The sequence below is a fragment of the Alexandromys fortis genome, unplaced genomic scaffold (assembly GCF_014885135.2).
Source record: "Alexandromys fortis isolate MF-2015 unplaced genomic scaffold, M_Fortis_MF-2015_v1.1 scaffold_24, whole genome shotgun sequence".
Lineage (NCBI taxonomy): Eukaryota > Metazoa > Chordata > Mammalia > Rodentia > Cricetidae > Alexandromys > Alexandromys fortis.
The window spans coordinates 15,985,911-16,001,554 of NW_026067906.1; the positions used below are offsets into that span (position 1 = coordinate 15,985,911).

The window sequence follows — 15,644 nt, forward strand, 5'->3', positions numbered from 1 at the left end:
GTCGCTGAGAACTGAATTCAGGACCTCTCAAAGAGCAGTCAGTGCCCCTAACCTCTCAGTCATCTCTCCAGCCCAATATGGCCTATCCCGATTTGTTAATGAGGCATGTGTAATTGTGCTTTGGCTGATATTTTAGTCACTGAAGATCCTTTTCCACTGTGTTTTCTAGTCTACCAGTTGCTGATGGTTATGTAGAAAAAAATCAATTTTATAAATTATTATGGAAAGATGAATTCTTCCTTGTGATATCAAGGATTTGAATCTGGTATAGATCAAACAGTGCAGCGTCTGTTAAGTTTTGGACACTGTAAAAGTTGTAATATGAAGTGAATTTGAATTCTGTAATTTTTTAAAAATCCTGATGATTTTATCCATTTTGGCTATCTAAAAAATACTTAGAGAAAGGTGAATTTCATGTTCTTGTATATTCCTGATACGCACACTTAGCATTTTCATAAACATTTACTTTTCAGAGATGATCTAGGCAATGTCAATAAGATTTCATTCATATAAAGAAATAGGTTAAAAAATAAAAACTAAAAAATTAAATCCCATAGCTTTCTTCCTGTTCTCTTGCTCTACTGGTAGTTTCAGCATCCAAACACTTTAAACACGGTATTTTCACTTAGATGTCAATAAAATAAAATAAAACCAGTAACCTTCAAATATGAACTATACAGGCCAGCAGCTGAAAGTAAATTTCATAAGGCCAAAATAAGTCTAAAAGTTCTGTTATGGGATCCCTCACCAATTTCCCAGAGAACAAACTTTCTGTTGGGTCCCGAGAGTGCTCGGGATATTCCTTGTAGTGCCGCTACCACCCATTCCACTTTTCCCCTCTGGTTAATGCTGAGGATGCATTTAAAACCAGCAAGAAAAGGGCCCACTGTGGATCCATTAACCTATTATTTACTGATAGCTGGAAAAAAATCTAAATTTAGTCACACCATTCAGTGTATTTGTGAAACTTCAGGCTTTTATCGATGTTTTTCGTGTTGAAGAAGTCTGACAATTTCAAATCAAAGTCAACACTGCAGTGAGGAGAGCTTTTCTACTTTATTACAAAGAGAAGAAGCCTTTATGTGGTCAGAAAATACAAGATTAATCTTTTTCTCTTCCTATGAAACGCTGCTGTTCAAACAGCCAGAGTGAATTGTCTCAGTTCACGTCTTGAAGTCCCATCACATTCACATGGGTATGGATGTCCTTGGCTGCTGAAAATCTGGCCCTTTAGTGCACAGGGCGACAAAGTCCCCTGACCAGCAGTTCCAGAATGTCCCATTTTCATATATTGCAACCATGCACACCTCCTAAAAATGAGGTACAGCAGGGCAAACATTTTCCAAAATAGATGTCATATATATAATATATACACATTCGTACATACATACCTTTATTCATGTGATGTCCAAAATTTAAAAAAAATGTACACATTTATTACAAAATCGTAACAAAGACTGGACAGTGTTTTGCTCATTCTGGAAAGATGAAGCTCAGTAACAACACAGCCCTGGAAACCATCCAGAGACCGTGGCAATCTCTTTCTTCTACAGTCATATTCTTGCATTAAGCCTGGCGAAACTGCCTTTCAGAAACAGAAGGGGAAGTAAAATGAAAGAAGCAGCCCTTGCTCATCTTTCCAAATGAAATACGAGAAGGATCTTCACATAAAAATGCACAAACATTTGTTATTTTATTACCAATAGTGCTACAATGAACAATGCAAATTTTGTGGTCTAATTTTGTTGAGTCTTTTGTGGGTTTTCTTTTTTACATTTAAGAAACTAAATGGTAACTTCTGTCAGTGTACTTGCTTGTCTTTATAGACCCAAGTCTGTCTGCTGGCAAAAAGAAAATAAACGAAAAAATTCAGACCCTGCTCAAACTAGAGAAAACAAATTACAAATTTAGTTGTTGGGCAGCACATAATTGGTAAGGCAGGACCTCAAATGGTGACCCTTTACGTAAGCCAATCGCCAGATCCTCAATGAATTAAAACCAGGTTGCCTGAGCCACATCAGTTCTGCGGATCTGTCGAGTACTGTGCTGAGACAGCCATACCCCAGGAAAGGGAAGTCTTTTAGAAGGCTTGCTGAGCAGGGTTGTAGTTGAAGGTGGATGGCAGGTGAGGCCGCTCTTCTAATTTGTCATATTCCAGATGGAACTCCTAGAAAAAGAACATCAAAACTTGAGAATTTAAATCATTTCATAAACCTCTTTTAAAAAGCATTATTTAGTGTGTGTTTGTGTATGAGAGAGAGAGAGAGAGAGAGAGAGAGAGAGAGAGAGAGAGAGAGAGAACGAGAACACGCATGAGTGAAGGTCAGAGGACAACCTGTGAGATGTAGGTCTAGGTCTCCCACCTACATGAGGACCAAACTCGGGTAGGCCATCGGTCTCCTTGGCAAGAACTTTTACTTGCTGAGCCAAGTGACTCTCTTATAATTTTTTTTTTTTTGGTCAAGATCTATTTACTATAAGAATAAAAAATAAGGGGCTGGAAAGATGGCTCAGCGGTTAAGAGCATTGTCTGCTCTTCCAAAGGTCCTGAGTTCAATTCCCAGCAAACACATGGTGGCTCACAACCATCTGTAATGAGATCTGGTGCCCTCTTCTGGCCTGCAGGCATACATGCAGACAGAATATTGTATACATAATAAATATTTTTAAAAAAAGAATAAAAAAACAATTCCACATGAGAGTGAACACAGACACTAGATCTTTGCCCTCGTAAGTAAAGCAGTCTGTAGAACAGTAGTGCCCTGTGCCTACTGTCTACTGTATGTGAGTATCGACCTGCTGAATATAACATCAGTTACTTAGGAATGTAGACTCATCAAAATTCTGTGCAAGTTTGTAATTAAAACTTAAAAAGGAAATTATTATTGCTCTCTTTCAAAAGACTGAAAATTATAGGATGTTTAAATAAAGCCTATTTTAATGAAGTACAAAACAAAACAAAAACCCTAACAGTTTGTTCATGTTTAAAATGAGAGAAATGAGAGACTTTTCAATTTACCTTGATGACAATTTTTTAAGCAGTTATTCTTTAACCTCATTAAAATCTCAGGAAAACAATGAGCTGAAAACACACATACCTCTAGAACTGCCATTTCATAAATGTCATAAAAGATAATTTAATGGCCATTTAAAACTAGATGATAGTTTTGGTGTATGATTATCGGAAACCTAACTGATTACTGATTTTAATCGAAGTGTCCATTAAATAAATATTTTATTTTTAATATTTATTTGTGGATAAGGGGGCAAACACATCACAGTGCATATAGATGACACGTTGGCTTTCTACTTCCACTGTGTAGGTCAACTCAGGTCTTCCAGCCCATTGGCAAGTACCTATATCCAGAGTCATCTTCCTGCCCCCCCCCTCTCATTTTTTGTTTTTGAGACAAGGTCTTGCCAGTTTAGGCTGCTTTGAAACTCCCCACATAGCCCAAGGAGGCTACGAAGTCACAATCACGCCCACCCCAGCCTCCTGAATACTGGGGTTACAAAACCTGGCTTCAAAAGTTTTAAAATTTAAGAATTCACCGGAGATGCAAATATAACTGCATACAAATCCAAATACTTCTGTAACCACAAAAAAGGGGGAGGCTCTAAAATTAAAATTACTCATTCTATAGCCTGAATCTAACTGCCACAAATTATTTTAAAATCTCTCTCAAGTTATTAAACCTCAACCCACATTATCTACTGAGGATTAAACAAGCACCCTTAGCAACCATTGGTTAACTTATCCTATTGTGTCTGGTATCAAACTGACCCCATGATGAATGTTTCCATTGTTAATTAAATGAAATTTGCATTATTTAGTTAAAACAAGACCTTAGGCAACAGTGATCAAGCTTTTCAACACCAAACACATCAGCACACATATAACTGACAACCTACTATGAACCAAAACTAAAGACAGAGCTCATTTTTTTGTAATCTTTGTATGTATCTTGGGTAAATTGGTATTTTATTATACTGAAGACTAGGATCCAAACTTGGCAGGATCTGTCTTTCCTAGTGTAACACATGAAGGGTTTGTGTGTTTTTAATCCAAGATTCAAAACAAACTTATTATACGCTTAAAATAACTTTGAAAACATTAAGCGTCTTCACAAATGTTTATAACGAAGGTACACTGTGTGACTTTATCTTTTAAACAGATACTTTCCATATGACTGAGAAAGGCACAGGGCTATTCACCCACTAGCAAGAAGGAGCAAACGGCAGTCGCCATCCTTAAACTCCTGCCCATGGCTGAAGCTGAGCATCCACATTCACATTAGCACAATTTTCCCAGTTATTCTTTGAAATGAAAATGCATCTGCGTCTAAAATATACTCAGTATAAAACGCTTACCTGCAATTTTGACAACGACAAGCTCTAAGTTACATTTTACCCATCCATACTGGCAAGATACACTGATTTATTAGTATTTAAAGAGTTTAACCTCATGAATATTATATCCTATTAATATTATAAAAAAGAGACCAGTTTGAACATAGGAAGCATAAATACTTTAATATTTAAAAAATATTTACACACTAACTAGAAATATTATGGGTCAAATCTTGTCTTTCATCAATAATCTTTTATCTGTTTTCCACATATTTTTATTCTTCTTGAAGTAGCTGAACCTTGCATCACTCTTACCTCTTTGCTCTTTAACTACATCTAACTTCAATATCTATAGCGTTTCATTTACATATCGATGATGTGGCCTTATTGGAGGAAGAGTGTCACTGGGAGTGGCTCTGAGAGCACCCTGTGCCTACAGCCTCCATTTGTTTAGTACTTACAGAGACACAGCGCCGCACCACTACCACACTATGTACACATCCTCACAAGTAAGATGCAGTTATGTGGTATTTACCTCACTATTCCGCAAACTCCATCACTGTGCAAGCCCCGTGGCTGATGTGACAATGTCACATTTATGAACATTTTATAATTTTATGAAGTCTCTTAACAGAATCACTAAAATGTCTTAATACTAAGCAATCTTATGGAAAGGTCTGAACACATCTGTGAATAGTCACTGTAAACTATACTTCACCATAACCAATTTTCACAAATGCTAATTAATACCTGATAGGAACCAACAATTCTCATTGTTTCCCATCACAATGGAAGAATTTTGAAGAATATCAATGCAGGCAGCTAACATATTATTTAGAGAGCTTTCTTAGGGAATAACTTAGATACTAACTACCACTCAGAGTTTATTTTCCTACTTCACTAATATTCTTAAGAAGTGAAAACAGTTGTTCAACTATATTAGGAGACAGGTAAGACTTAGCAAAATTATTTAACAAGCATATGCCATAAATAATCTTTTATTTTATATAGGAAACATTTTCCTTAAAATAACATTGACCTAAACTGGGAATTGTTTCTGAGGAAATAAAAAGCTCTAATATTAATGTTTATGAATATCTTACATTATGAAGAGAAGATAGTTCTCAAAAACTCTTCTTTCTCACTTGATTTCCTAACAAACACACAATCCAAATTTTAGCTATAATTATATAGTTATGTATTGCTTACGTGCATTCATTTTTGCATGTGGATTTAGAATTCAAATTATTGAGCATAAAGCTTCAAAATGAATGTAAAAAGCTTCGGTTCTCCTCCAAAGACCTTGTCTCTCTGATAGCATGGCCTTGGACCAGAAACAGCATGCTCTCTAGAATAACTTGGGAGTAAGTATTCATTCTTAGACGCCACCCACAGACCTGACTAGATCACACAGTAGAAGGGAAGGCTCTGCAAAATGTTTAACTAGTTCCCCAGGTAATTCTCATACAAGCTAAAATTGGAGAATCCCAATTTAACCAAGAAACAATTAATTGGAAAATTTTCATGTTTGGAAGAATAGCAGTAACCTCTAACAATGATAAAAGTTTCAGAACTACTAACACACACATCCACCATGTGCCAAAAGGAAACCCTGTATGAAGGGTATGGATGTGTACGCATAGAATTTCATTCAATCTTCATGATATCCATTTCGAAAAAAAGAACAGAGTTACAGAAAGAAAACTTGTACAAGATCAAAGCAGAAATGGAAGCTAAATTCTATATTTCTGTTATACTGTTCAAAGAGAAAAAAACCCTATTTTAAAATATACTAATTTAAATACCTCTATTTAACTAAAATGGTAAGAATATAGTCTTTGAAACTAAGACAATATTTTCATTAACTATAACTGTTGAAATGACCAACATAATCTAAGGACTAAGCACTAACCATATTGACTACTGAGACACCGAAAAACAAAAACCAAAATAATTTTTAATCTCTTCTGTATTTTCTATCGGATTCATATTTTTAAATTTCTTTCAAGTTTTATAAAAATTATAAAAGTCCAAACTTTTCTATGGTTTATATCTGATAACACTTCAAACTATCTTAAAATGTAAAACATTCTATCAACTTATTATATTGAAAAAAAAAAATGATCCCAAAGCAACAACTAAAATATTGCCCAAAGACTAATTTGTCAGGAATACTATTCTTCTGTTTAGCTTTTGTAGCACTAAGAGTCACCGACGGAAAGTATATTCAAAAACATAGAGTTGGGAGTTCTCTGAAACTAAGTATGGGTTATATTTACCATAAAAATCTCTTACCAAATTTAATAAATTTTCTATTAGTGAAATGAGTTGTTTCTGGAGACTTCTATGAGGCATGGCAAATATCTGACACATTATTGGAATAGACATACTGTTACATATTAACAAGCAAAGGAAGTTTTTAATGACTACAAATATTCATACATTTTGCACATGGAAAAAAATATACCTTAGCTACTTTCCTCCAGTTCAGACAGTCAAAGAAGTAATATGTTCCCCTCTCGTATGTATTGGTTTTCATTGTGGGCTCCATGCCTGGTGCTCTGGTAATCCACACTCGTTCTTCTTTGTGGTATCTCCAATCACGGTTAAAACTTCAATTTTTAAAAGAGAAAGATAGTTAATTTTTCCTACGACCCATGTTAAACATTTATACATGTGGTAAACCTTTCTCAGAAAAGTTATATCTAAAGTATATACATATGGAAGCGTCTTTATCTGGCTCTACTATTAAGTATAGCTATTCAAATACAGTAAGATAATTTCTTTTGTTCCAAAAGCATTTTTTAGTACAAATAATTTAATTAAGTTGAATAAACTTTATGTAGACAAAATAATTTAAAAGTTATGAGTGATTTAATAAAACTTGGGCAGACCAAAGAAAGATAAAATATACTGAATAAATGACAGAAATTGAAATTGAGGCACACTAAAATAACAGCCTGGTGAACTACCTTAAGTTATTAAGTAAGAAGCCAATTTGAATAGATTACTTAAATTCTCACAACTTTACAGTCATGATGACAACAGAATAGCCATTTTATAAAGTTTAATTTTTAACTTTAAATCATAAACTGTCAAAATCTCTAAGAGGATATCATCAGAACCCAAGTGATGATCTATAGCACTTAGAAACTGGATAGCAACATCCAAAGGAACAGATGTCCCCTGATGATGGACTTCCATGTAAATACATGCTTTCCTACAGTTTGGTAGCTCAAAAACACAAATGACATGACACAAAGCCAAATACAGATATATGAGTGATTTGATACATTTATTTATGACTAGATTAAAAGGAATAGGTATTAATCCTCATTTCACAAAAATGAGAGGGAAATAGTGGAAAAAGCAAAAAGTGAATTCTCTCAACTGAGAAATTTTAAACCTGACAATTCAGTATCAACATAGAGGCACAGGCATGCAGGGTCTTGTCTATTTAATAATCAAATGACACACATTAAATAACAAGATTCTGTGTCTATTCATCATAAACATCTGTGGTTCTTCAAGAATCACAACCAAACTCATTCAAAAACTTCAATTCACTAGGCGTGTCACTTCATGTAGTTGGAATTAAGTCTGAAATTCTTTTTAGGTTACAGTGATTATACAGCTGCAATATGCTTTCAATGTAAACAAAATTCATTTTACTAAATATAAAAATAATCTCCAATCTCTCCTTTATACTTTTGTTGTTCCCCTGATGGTCCAGGGAATGACTAAAGCCTGGAGGTGCTAGGCAAGCACTTCACCACTGAACAACATCCCTGCCAACAACTTCAACTGGGCAGGGAGGAGAATTTTCAGAGAAAACAAAAAGTTGTAACCATCATCATTTTAAACAGCTTCAGAACATCCGAGATATGCTAGGAGAGAAAGTGGTAAGGTATTCTGAACATACAGCTCTACTGCAGCTAAGAGTTGTAACACATCTCCTCCATTCATGTAATAGAGATAGAAGAGGAGGTCTTCTCCGTATCGGCCAAGCTTGATTGCAGCCAGCTATGAAAGACAAAAAGATTGTTATAAACTGTAAACCAAATGTAAAATTTAATTGTTGCTACTAAAATAGAAATTGGAAGGATAAACAAAAATCTTTACTTAGCGCAGACAACTGTCATTTCACAATTATGCTGCCAGGGAGTCAGTTTTCCAGCATTTCTTCGTCTCAATGAATAAAGTTACTTAGTGAACCCTAATCCTAACTCAAAAGAATGAGTGTATATGTAAGTATCCCATGGAGTGCCAGCTACAGACCTGTAAATGCTGAATCTATATGCAGTGATTCACACACCATTCTGAGATTTCCAGCAATCACAGATGGTAAGTACAAAAACCATAAAGACAGTGCTCTATTTTGTGTAAAGGGATGGCTAAAGGATAACCTTTCCGCATTTCCCTACAAGGTAGAAAACAGCCTACAAAACTATAAACTACGTAATTGCCACAGCTCAAAGCCTCACATGAACAAAGTATCCACCTAGTCGCTTGGCTTCTGTGCATCATCGCAATGCAGTCTCCCCTATTATGTTCCGGTGGCAGTTGTGGATGTAGAACATTCTCCAGCACTTCTCACACTGCACTAAGATTCTGGAACACTTAGGCAACTGTAGCCTCAGGGCTGCAGTTCTGGTGGGGCACTGACAGTGTGAAGAGGCTAACTTCAAAAGGGTTTGTGGTTTATCTGGATAAGTTTGTAAAGAAGTAAAAGCTTCCTTAATCATAAAACGAGAGAGTCAGAAGAATAAGGACCAAACTTCCTAAGTCAATTTATTGTCATCAACTATGGTTACTATGGTTACAATTAATAACTGCAGAAAATATCAGTCCTAACACTGTTTGGTTTTAAAAGCAAATCCCAAAACATTAGCATTGTTAACAAAAACCAGAATTGTTATACATAACTGAATGAGCATACAAAAGCATATCCCAAAGACTGCTACTAGACTATCATGCTGTCTGGCCTGAAAATGGTATCAGGAAAAGAGATAAATCCACACTAAGAACAGTATGCTACACTCACCTTATCCCTAATGTGAATGTTCGTTAAATATTCAGATGGAACGTGGAAGTCTGTATAATGAAAAAACATTCTTATTAACCGATTCTTAGAAAATGTTTTTTAAAAGATTCTAAACATAAATAGATCCTCCTACCTATGTCCTGAGGCCGACAAGGCGAAGATGCCCAGGGTGATGCAAATTTGGGGTAGAGATTTCTGAACAAGAGGTAAAAAAAAAAAAAAAAGAAGCCACTTTATATTTATAACTTAATTTTGGTAAAATAAGTTTTAAAAAAGACTTCAAATAAAAACATCGTTCCTGGTTCCCTTTCTGGAGTTTCCTGCAACTTTATAGCAGAAAAATGAAAAAGGGCTGCTTCCTTCAACACTCTACCAACAGGGTACATAGCACAGAAAATTACAATATACTTAGGTACATAATTTAAATTTCAATTAGCTATAATTAACAATGCTTTTAATTCATTTATACACCATTCTCCATTATAATTACTTTCCATTTATACCTTATTCAAATGTGTAAGCATTAGGAGCAAGATTTCATACTCACCAGGTATTTGTTTATGTGCATGCCTATTACAGACCCCTGGAACTTTCCTAGGTCCTCTGAATACAGTAAGTGAACAAAGACTGCTGACACCATAAAACTTACTTTCGATTTAAGTATATGGTGGATTGGACGCGGGCAAGAATTAACATAATAAATAATTTTTTCAGGGAGGGCTTGAAAGTAGGGAAATGGCTGTATAACTAAGTGAGGTGGTCAATTTAAATAAGATTTGACAAATTTAGATTTAAACAAATAAAAAAGAATATGATAAAGATAATCTCAGGTAATTATCTGGTAAACATTGTGCCAGTCAAGGGAAATATGAGAAAAACTAAGACACATCTGGACATGAGAGGCAGAATAAGAAGACTAGTGAAACCACAATGATGAGCAAAGGAAAGAGCTGCGAGGTAAAGTAGGGAGAAAGAAAGAAGAAGGTGAACAGGGGAGGGCTGCTCTACAGGGAGTTTTTAAATAGAACAACAAACCTGCAGGTGGTGTTGCGCATAGGAAAAGCCTATTCAGAAGGATTACAAAGGAGTGCAAAGTAAAGCTGTATAGAAAAGGGAGAAGGAAAACCAAGACTCCCTGCTTGGTGATCCACTGACAAACTTCCAGGCAACAAGCCAGAAGGGCAGCAATATAGTGAAAATGTGATTTGATTCCATATCTATCTGAGGACTGCATCTAAGGGAGAAGGAAGGAGAGAACTAAGAAAATGCTAGGTTTCTCCAAGTATAACCGAGACTGAAAAGCATTGACAGTGTGGGCTGGAACCAGATCAGTTAAGAGGTATTTAACTGGTAATGGTACCTACAGTCTCAAGTTCAGGAGAGAAGTCTGGAATGTTCAATTTACGTGGCCCTTCAAAGCACAAGATTAGACTAGACAAGATCATCACGGAATAAACAACGAGGACTAATTCAAAGGTCAAGGACAGGCGGTGTCATCAGCATGGGAAATTGAGAGGGATGAGCTAAGGTGACCAGATGAGAAGAACATCTTCAAGAGCATTTCATGGTGCACTTGATTTACTTGCGGAACATAGTTTAGCGGAGTGGTGGAAGCAGAATCCTAATGGGTCTAATAGAATGCGAGAAGACAAATTAGAAAAGTTAAGATGATTCATTTGAGATGTTTTGCTTCAAAAAATAAATTAAAAATGTGACAGTAACTCAGGAGGTTGAATCAAGATAAAAGTATTTTGATACTAATGGATAAATAAGTTTCTCTATGTGACTAGAGATGGCAAAACAGAAGTTTTGTGAGTTAGATGGAAATACAAGTGCCTGCAATATTAGTCAGAAGCAGGAGGGCTTAAAGAGCCACCTTAAGTTACACCAGCAAGACCGCTTTGGGGAAGAGTGCTTGCCCTACATTTCTATAACCTAGCTTGAGATACTAGCACCAGAGAGAGCAGAAAACGTTACGATTCACACTCATGAGTTTTCAGAAAGTTTTAAGTAGGAAGCAGGGACCAAATATTCTGGCATAGGTGTGTCAGATTAAGACTGGGGTAGGACCAGGTGGATGCCCTCTTCCATTTGCTTCCACTTTTCTCTGTTAAGTAGAAATTTAGCCAGGACATTATTTGAGAGTTATGGACTGGAGAAAAGATACTAATAGCTTGCGGAAACACAAAACAGTCACATGGGATGTAACAGCAGCAAAAAACAGAACGAACAAACAAACAGTCATAAGCAAAGAAAAAGTTCTAAATGGACTATGCATATCAGGTATGAGTATGCCTGAAAAGTTAAGAACTCGCTTTGAAGTTCCAGAGCACGAGTGTAAAGCAAGAGCAGACGATGAAACTGTCGCTCTGCCATAGTCCATCCAGTAGATGGATCAAGAATGAAACAAGCAGAAAGAACAAAGATAATGGGAAGAGGAAAACAACTGAGAGAAGGTCAAAACAATCGAGAGTCACATAAATCAGATATTACAACTGACCATAAAATTTAATGGTGAGAAGGAAGTGGAAGAGGTAAGAACATCAAGGAAGGTAGAAGAATAAATGGATGAAAAATCCCAATAGAATCAAATGACTAAAGAAGTCACAGCACGAGAGAAAAGGGAAATGGTGATGGTTAGAAAGCAGGGCAAAAGTTAACCTTATGAAGAGGCTATAGCTCCCTAATAATGCCAAGATCGATGCAACAGATAAGGATTTGGCTTGGGGGTGGGCCCAAATTCCTTGTAGACAGATCTTATAGAACAGTATTTCTCAGTGACTATGGGCTAATAATAGAAGGAATGACCCCAAGAGTCAAGCAGGCAATAGCAAGTAATAGAATGTGATGATAAAATTAACTACAAGTTTGAGGCTGTCCAGGGCAGCAAAGGATATAGTAAAATGCCTACAATGCTGCCTCGATTATTCTGTCTTAAAAAAGAAAGAGGTAACTTTATGGCGACCTACTAAATGCTAGAAGTTTATTTACAAATATGGAAGAAAAAAAACACTTACTCAGGAGAGTTCAGATTGAGGCCTAATGTTGTTAAGTCACTTCCTAAAGCAAGATGTACCATTCCTGGGTCTGTCTCTGCTGCCCTGATAAATGTTAACAGGCCAATCATTCCAAATTGGTCCGTCACCATCCCTTGAGGAATGTTAGTAACTCGACCTGGTTAAGAAAAACAGTTATTTTTATTTTCTATTAGGGAAAATAGTGAAAATGTACTTTAAAATATCTGACATATTTATGGAGTCCCACCATCAGGTAACACCTGGATCCCCTTTTTCTGCTGATTATTGTTTTGTGTTGTTGAACTTTTATCTCCAGGGAATTTGGGTCCATCTGTACTTGAAGTCGTCTTCCCCGATGTATTCAAATTCTAGTATAGAAAAAAAGTGTGACATTAAAATGTGCTAATTATGCAAGTTTAAATTTATCAACATCATGCTAGCTATTCACTATTATATTCAAAAAGGTAGTAATTACCTGTGTTCTACTCAAATATTCTGTTCCCCTAACTGCCTCATGGTAACCAAATAAATACTGTGTCTACACATGACTATAAAAGACAAGAAAGCTAGAGAAAATGGGTTTTTTATTTTTTTTTTAATCTCAGATCATAGATCACAGGGGATGGGGGAAACCTTTCTTTCTCGGGGTTTTTATACTTTGGGGACACACACTTTAGTTACAGTCAACACTTAGATACAAGAGAAGAATTACACAAACTACAGCACTTGAGCCATTAGCAGACAACCTCTGAGGAAAACTAGGAATGTGCGCACTTCTTAAGTCACAGATGTCCATTCTTACCCAACAATCCTCTGTACAGCTTCGCTTAGCAATACCCCATCACACATACAAAAAAAAAAAAAAAGCTACTTGCAGTGAATGGTAGAAGAAATCAACACCCTTGTTAAATCAGGAAGAAGCTGAGTCGGCTGAATCAACACAGGTATAAAAATGTGTATAAAGATTCTTCAAGGAGAAAACTTACTCAAGAAAAACACAGCTCCTTAGAAGTCTATATTATCAAACTTCATGGGATCCAGCTGACAGGGACTACAATAAAAGTCTAAATTAACTGACAAGTTCAACAGAAATTTGCAAACCTATATGAAATAGGAAAAAAATAGGCTATCTTCTAGTTACAAAGCTTTCCACATTCTTCAGAAGTTAGATTATTACAGTGTTCAAAATCAATAGTTCCGAAGCAGTATCTAGTAAGTAACTGTTAATGGAAGACCAGTCTACAAGGAGAACACTACAATCACATACATGAATCTCCGGTACTTACAGATTTGCTGTCGTCATTACTTGATGTTGGATCTTTATAGCTGGAACCAGGTAATGCTGGAAAGTCTTCATTGTGTATTGAGAAGTCCTGGGATTGCTCATTTGCAGGTTTTGTTACCATTCCAACTATGTAATGAAAATAATCCAGAAAATTATAATTGGATCCATAATATTGTCATACAAATTACATAAAAAGTTAACTTTGTTCATAATGTACCACGTTTTTTCTTAAAGCAAGTAAAACGATAATCCAAAAATTAGTATTCAGGATAATAATAAAGAATGAAATTTTGATTTACTGCTGAAAATACTCAACATATAAAGCAATATAAGGAAAATAAGTGGTTATCCTGCAATTCTAATCTAATATTCTGTATGTGCTTAAGATAGGATCTGATATTGGTAGGTAATATTAGCCAAAATGCTGGCTTACAGGCTAGCTTTAAATATCTGACTAGATGTCATAAACACGTTAGCTGTCAAAATAAAAATGAACACAATAAAAATTTAAAAATGTCAGTATTCTACTTAAAAGTGACTTACAGAGTGAGTATATTGCAATCAATTATAAAACAATTCCACTTTATTTCTCATTTTCTTGGACTCCATGTTACAGATGTAAAACATGCAAGAACTGGGAAATAATCTTCCCACTATGCTTGTCATTAGTCAGGCCCTTATTGGAGAACAAAATCCAGTTTGGGACTCCACAATTCAAGAAGGAAATGGAGAAACTAGAGATGGTCCAAGGAGAGCAACGGGAATGTTTAAAGGGATGGAAAAAGGACCTATGAGGAAAGGTTAAGAACATTAGCATCTGAACTGAGACTCAAGTAGCCAGGTACTCAACTCCCAGGGCAGGTCACATTTCGTTATTTTGGGAAAACAGAATTGGAAGCTTTAAAAGATAAAGCTTTCCCTCTACACATTATTTTTATTCATATTCAGGAAGTACAGAAATTGAAATCCTTGACTGATAATGGAGAAAATATGTTTATTTTTAAAATAACTGACAAATTAACTCATCTAATTACTGTCTTACTGTTCTTTATCAGGTCTCATGCCCTAGAAACAATGTCATAGAAATGTCTAAACTGTTATGTCTAGACTGTTAATGCAGATGATACTCCCCTAGCATGTCTTTCAGCTCTACTAGCCAAATTCTTATCTTACTAGAGACTGTAAAAAAGAATAATTAGGGATATTAATGATGGTCAAGAATCTATAAAACTAAAAATCTTAAGCACCGGTTCTCGAAAGGGACTACAATCTTTTCAAGAGGACATTTGCTAATAATGTCTGGGAGGGTGTGTCACAATGGATGTTGCTGGCATGTGCTAGGCTAAAGCTAGAACTGTACTAAATAGTCTATGCCCTCACACCACCTGTTTTCTGAAGAGAATTATCCAGCCCCAGTGTCAACAGTGTGACTCAGAGAAACACCTCAATGCACAGTCACTGTTAATCACCAGGAATATAGTCTCTTGAAAACTGTGGGGTCAACTAACAAAAGCCCAACCACAAAAATAATCACTTATATATAGCAAATTAAAACATGGAGAACAGAAAAAATAACTTCTGAGTACCAATGAAGTCAAACATTTAGGTTACAGTACAAACTTTTAGCAATGAATCATGTTATTGTGGATATATATGGGAAAAGTTTTCAAATATGAATTCTGACAAAATAACACTAGCCTGATTTGACAACATAAACACATATGACCAACACTGAGACACGTATGTGTGCATACACATGACTATAACCTTCAATTGGCCATCGCTAAAAATCTTGATTACCGTAAGGTGCTCTTCCGGCCAAGGGGTTTATTAATGGGGTGGGGTTACCACTTCCTTCCCTTCTATTTCGGTCTGCTAATGCTGGGAAATCTGAAAGGTCCAATCCTGTCACATTTTCACTGCCATCTAAATGGTAAGAAAGAATAGT

The 15,644-nt window shown here is 35.8% G+C and overlaps 1 protein-coding gene across 13 annotated transcripts in view; it reads right to left on the bottom strand.

Moving 5' to 3' along the window:
• Window positions 1–1,032: 1,032 nt before the first annotated feature.
• The window catches only part of Cnot2 (CCR4-NOT transcription complex subunit 2), a 93,589-nt gene continuing 78,977 nt past the window's right edge, over window positions 1,033–15,644 (bottom strand). For all 13 annotated transcript variants that reach the window (XM_050135628.1, XM_050135629.1, XM_050135621.1 and 10 more), the window contains 9 exons: window positions 15,497–15,622; window positions 13,698–13,822; window positions 12,659–12,779; window positions 12,412–12,568; window positions 9,528–9,589; window positions 9,395–9,444; window positions 8,273–8,373; window positions 6,818–6,962; window positions 1,033–2,167 (listed from right to left, as the gene is read on the bottom strand). In XM_050135628.1, the coding sequence (XP_049991585.1) occupies window positions 2,081–2,167; window positions 6,818–6,962; window positions 8,273–8,373; window positions 9,395–9,444; window positions 9,528–9,589; window positions 12,412–12,568; window positions 12,659–12,779; window positions 13,698–13,822; window positions 15,497–15,622 (974 nt within the window). In that variant the 3' untranslated portion in view covers window positions 1,033–2,080. The remainder of the gene's footprint in view (window positions 2,168–6,817; window positions 6,963–8,272; window positions 8,374–9,394; window positions 9,445–9,527; window positions 9,590–12,411; window positions 12,569–12,658; window positions 12,780–13,697; window positions 13,823–15,496; window positions 15,623–15,644) is intronic.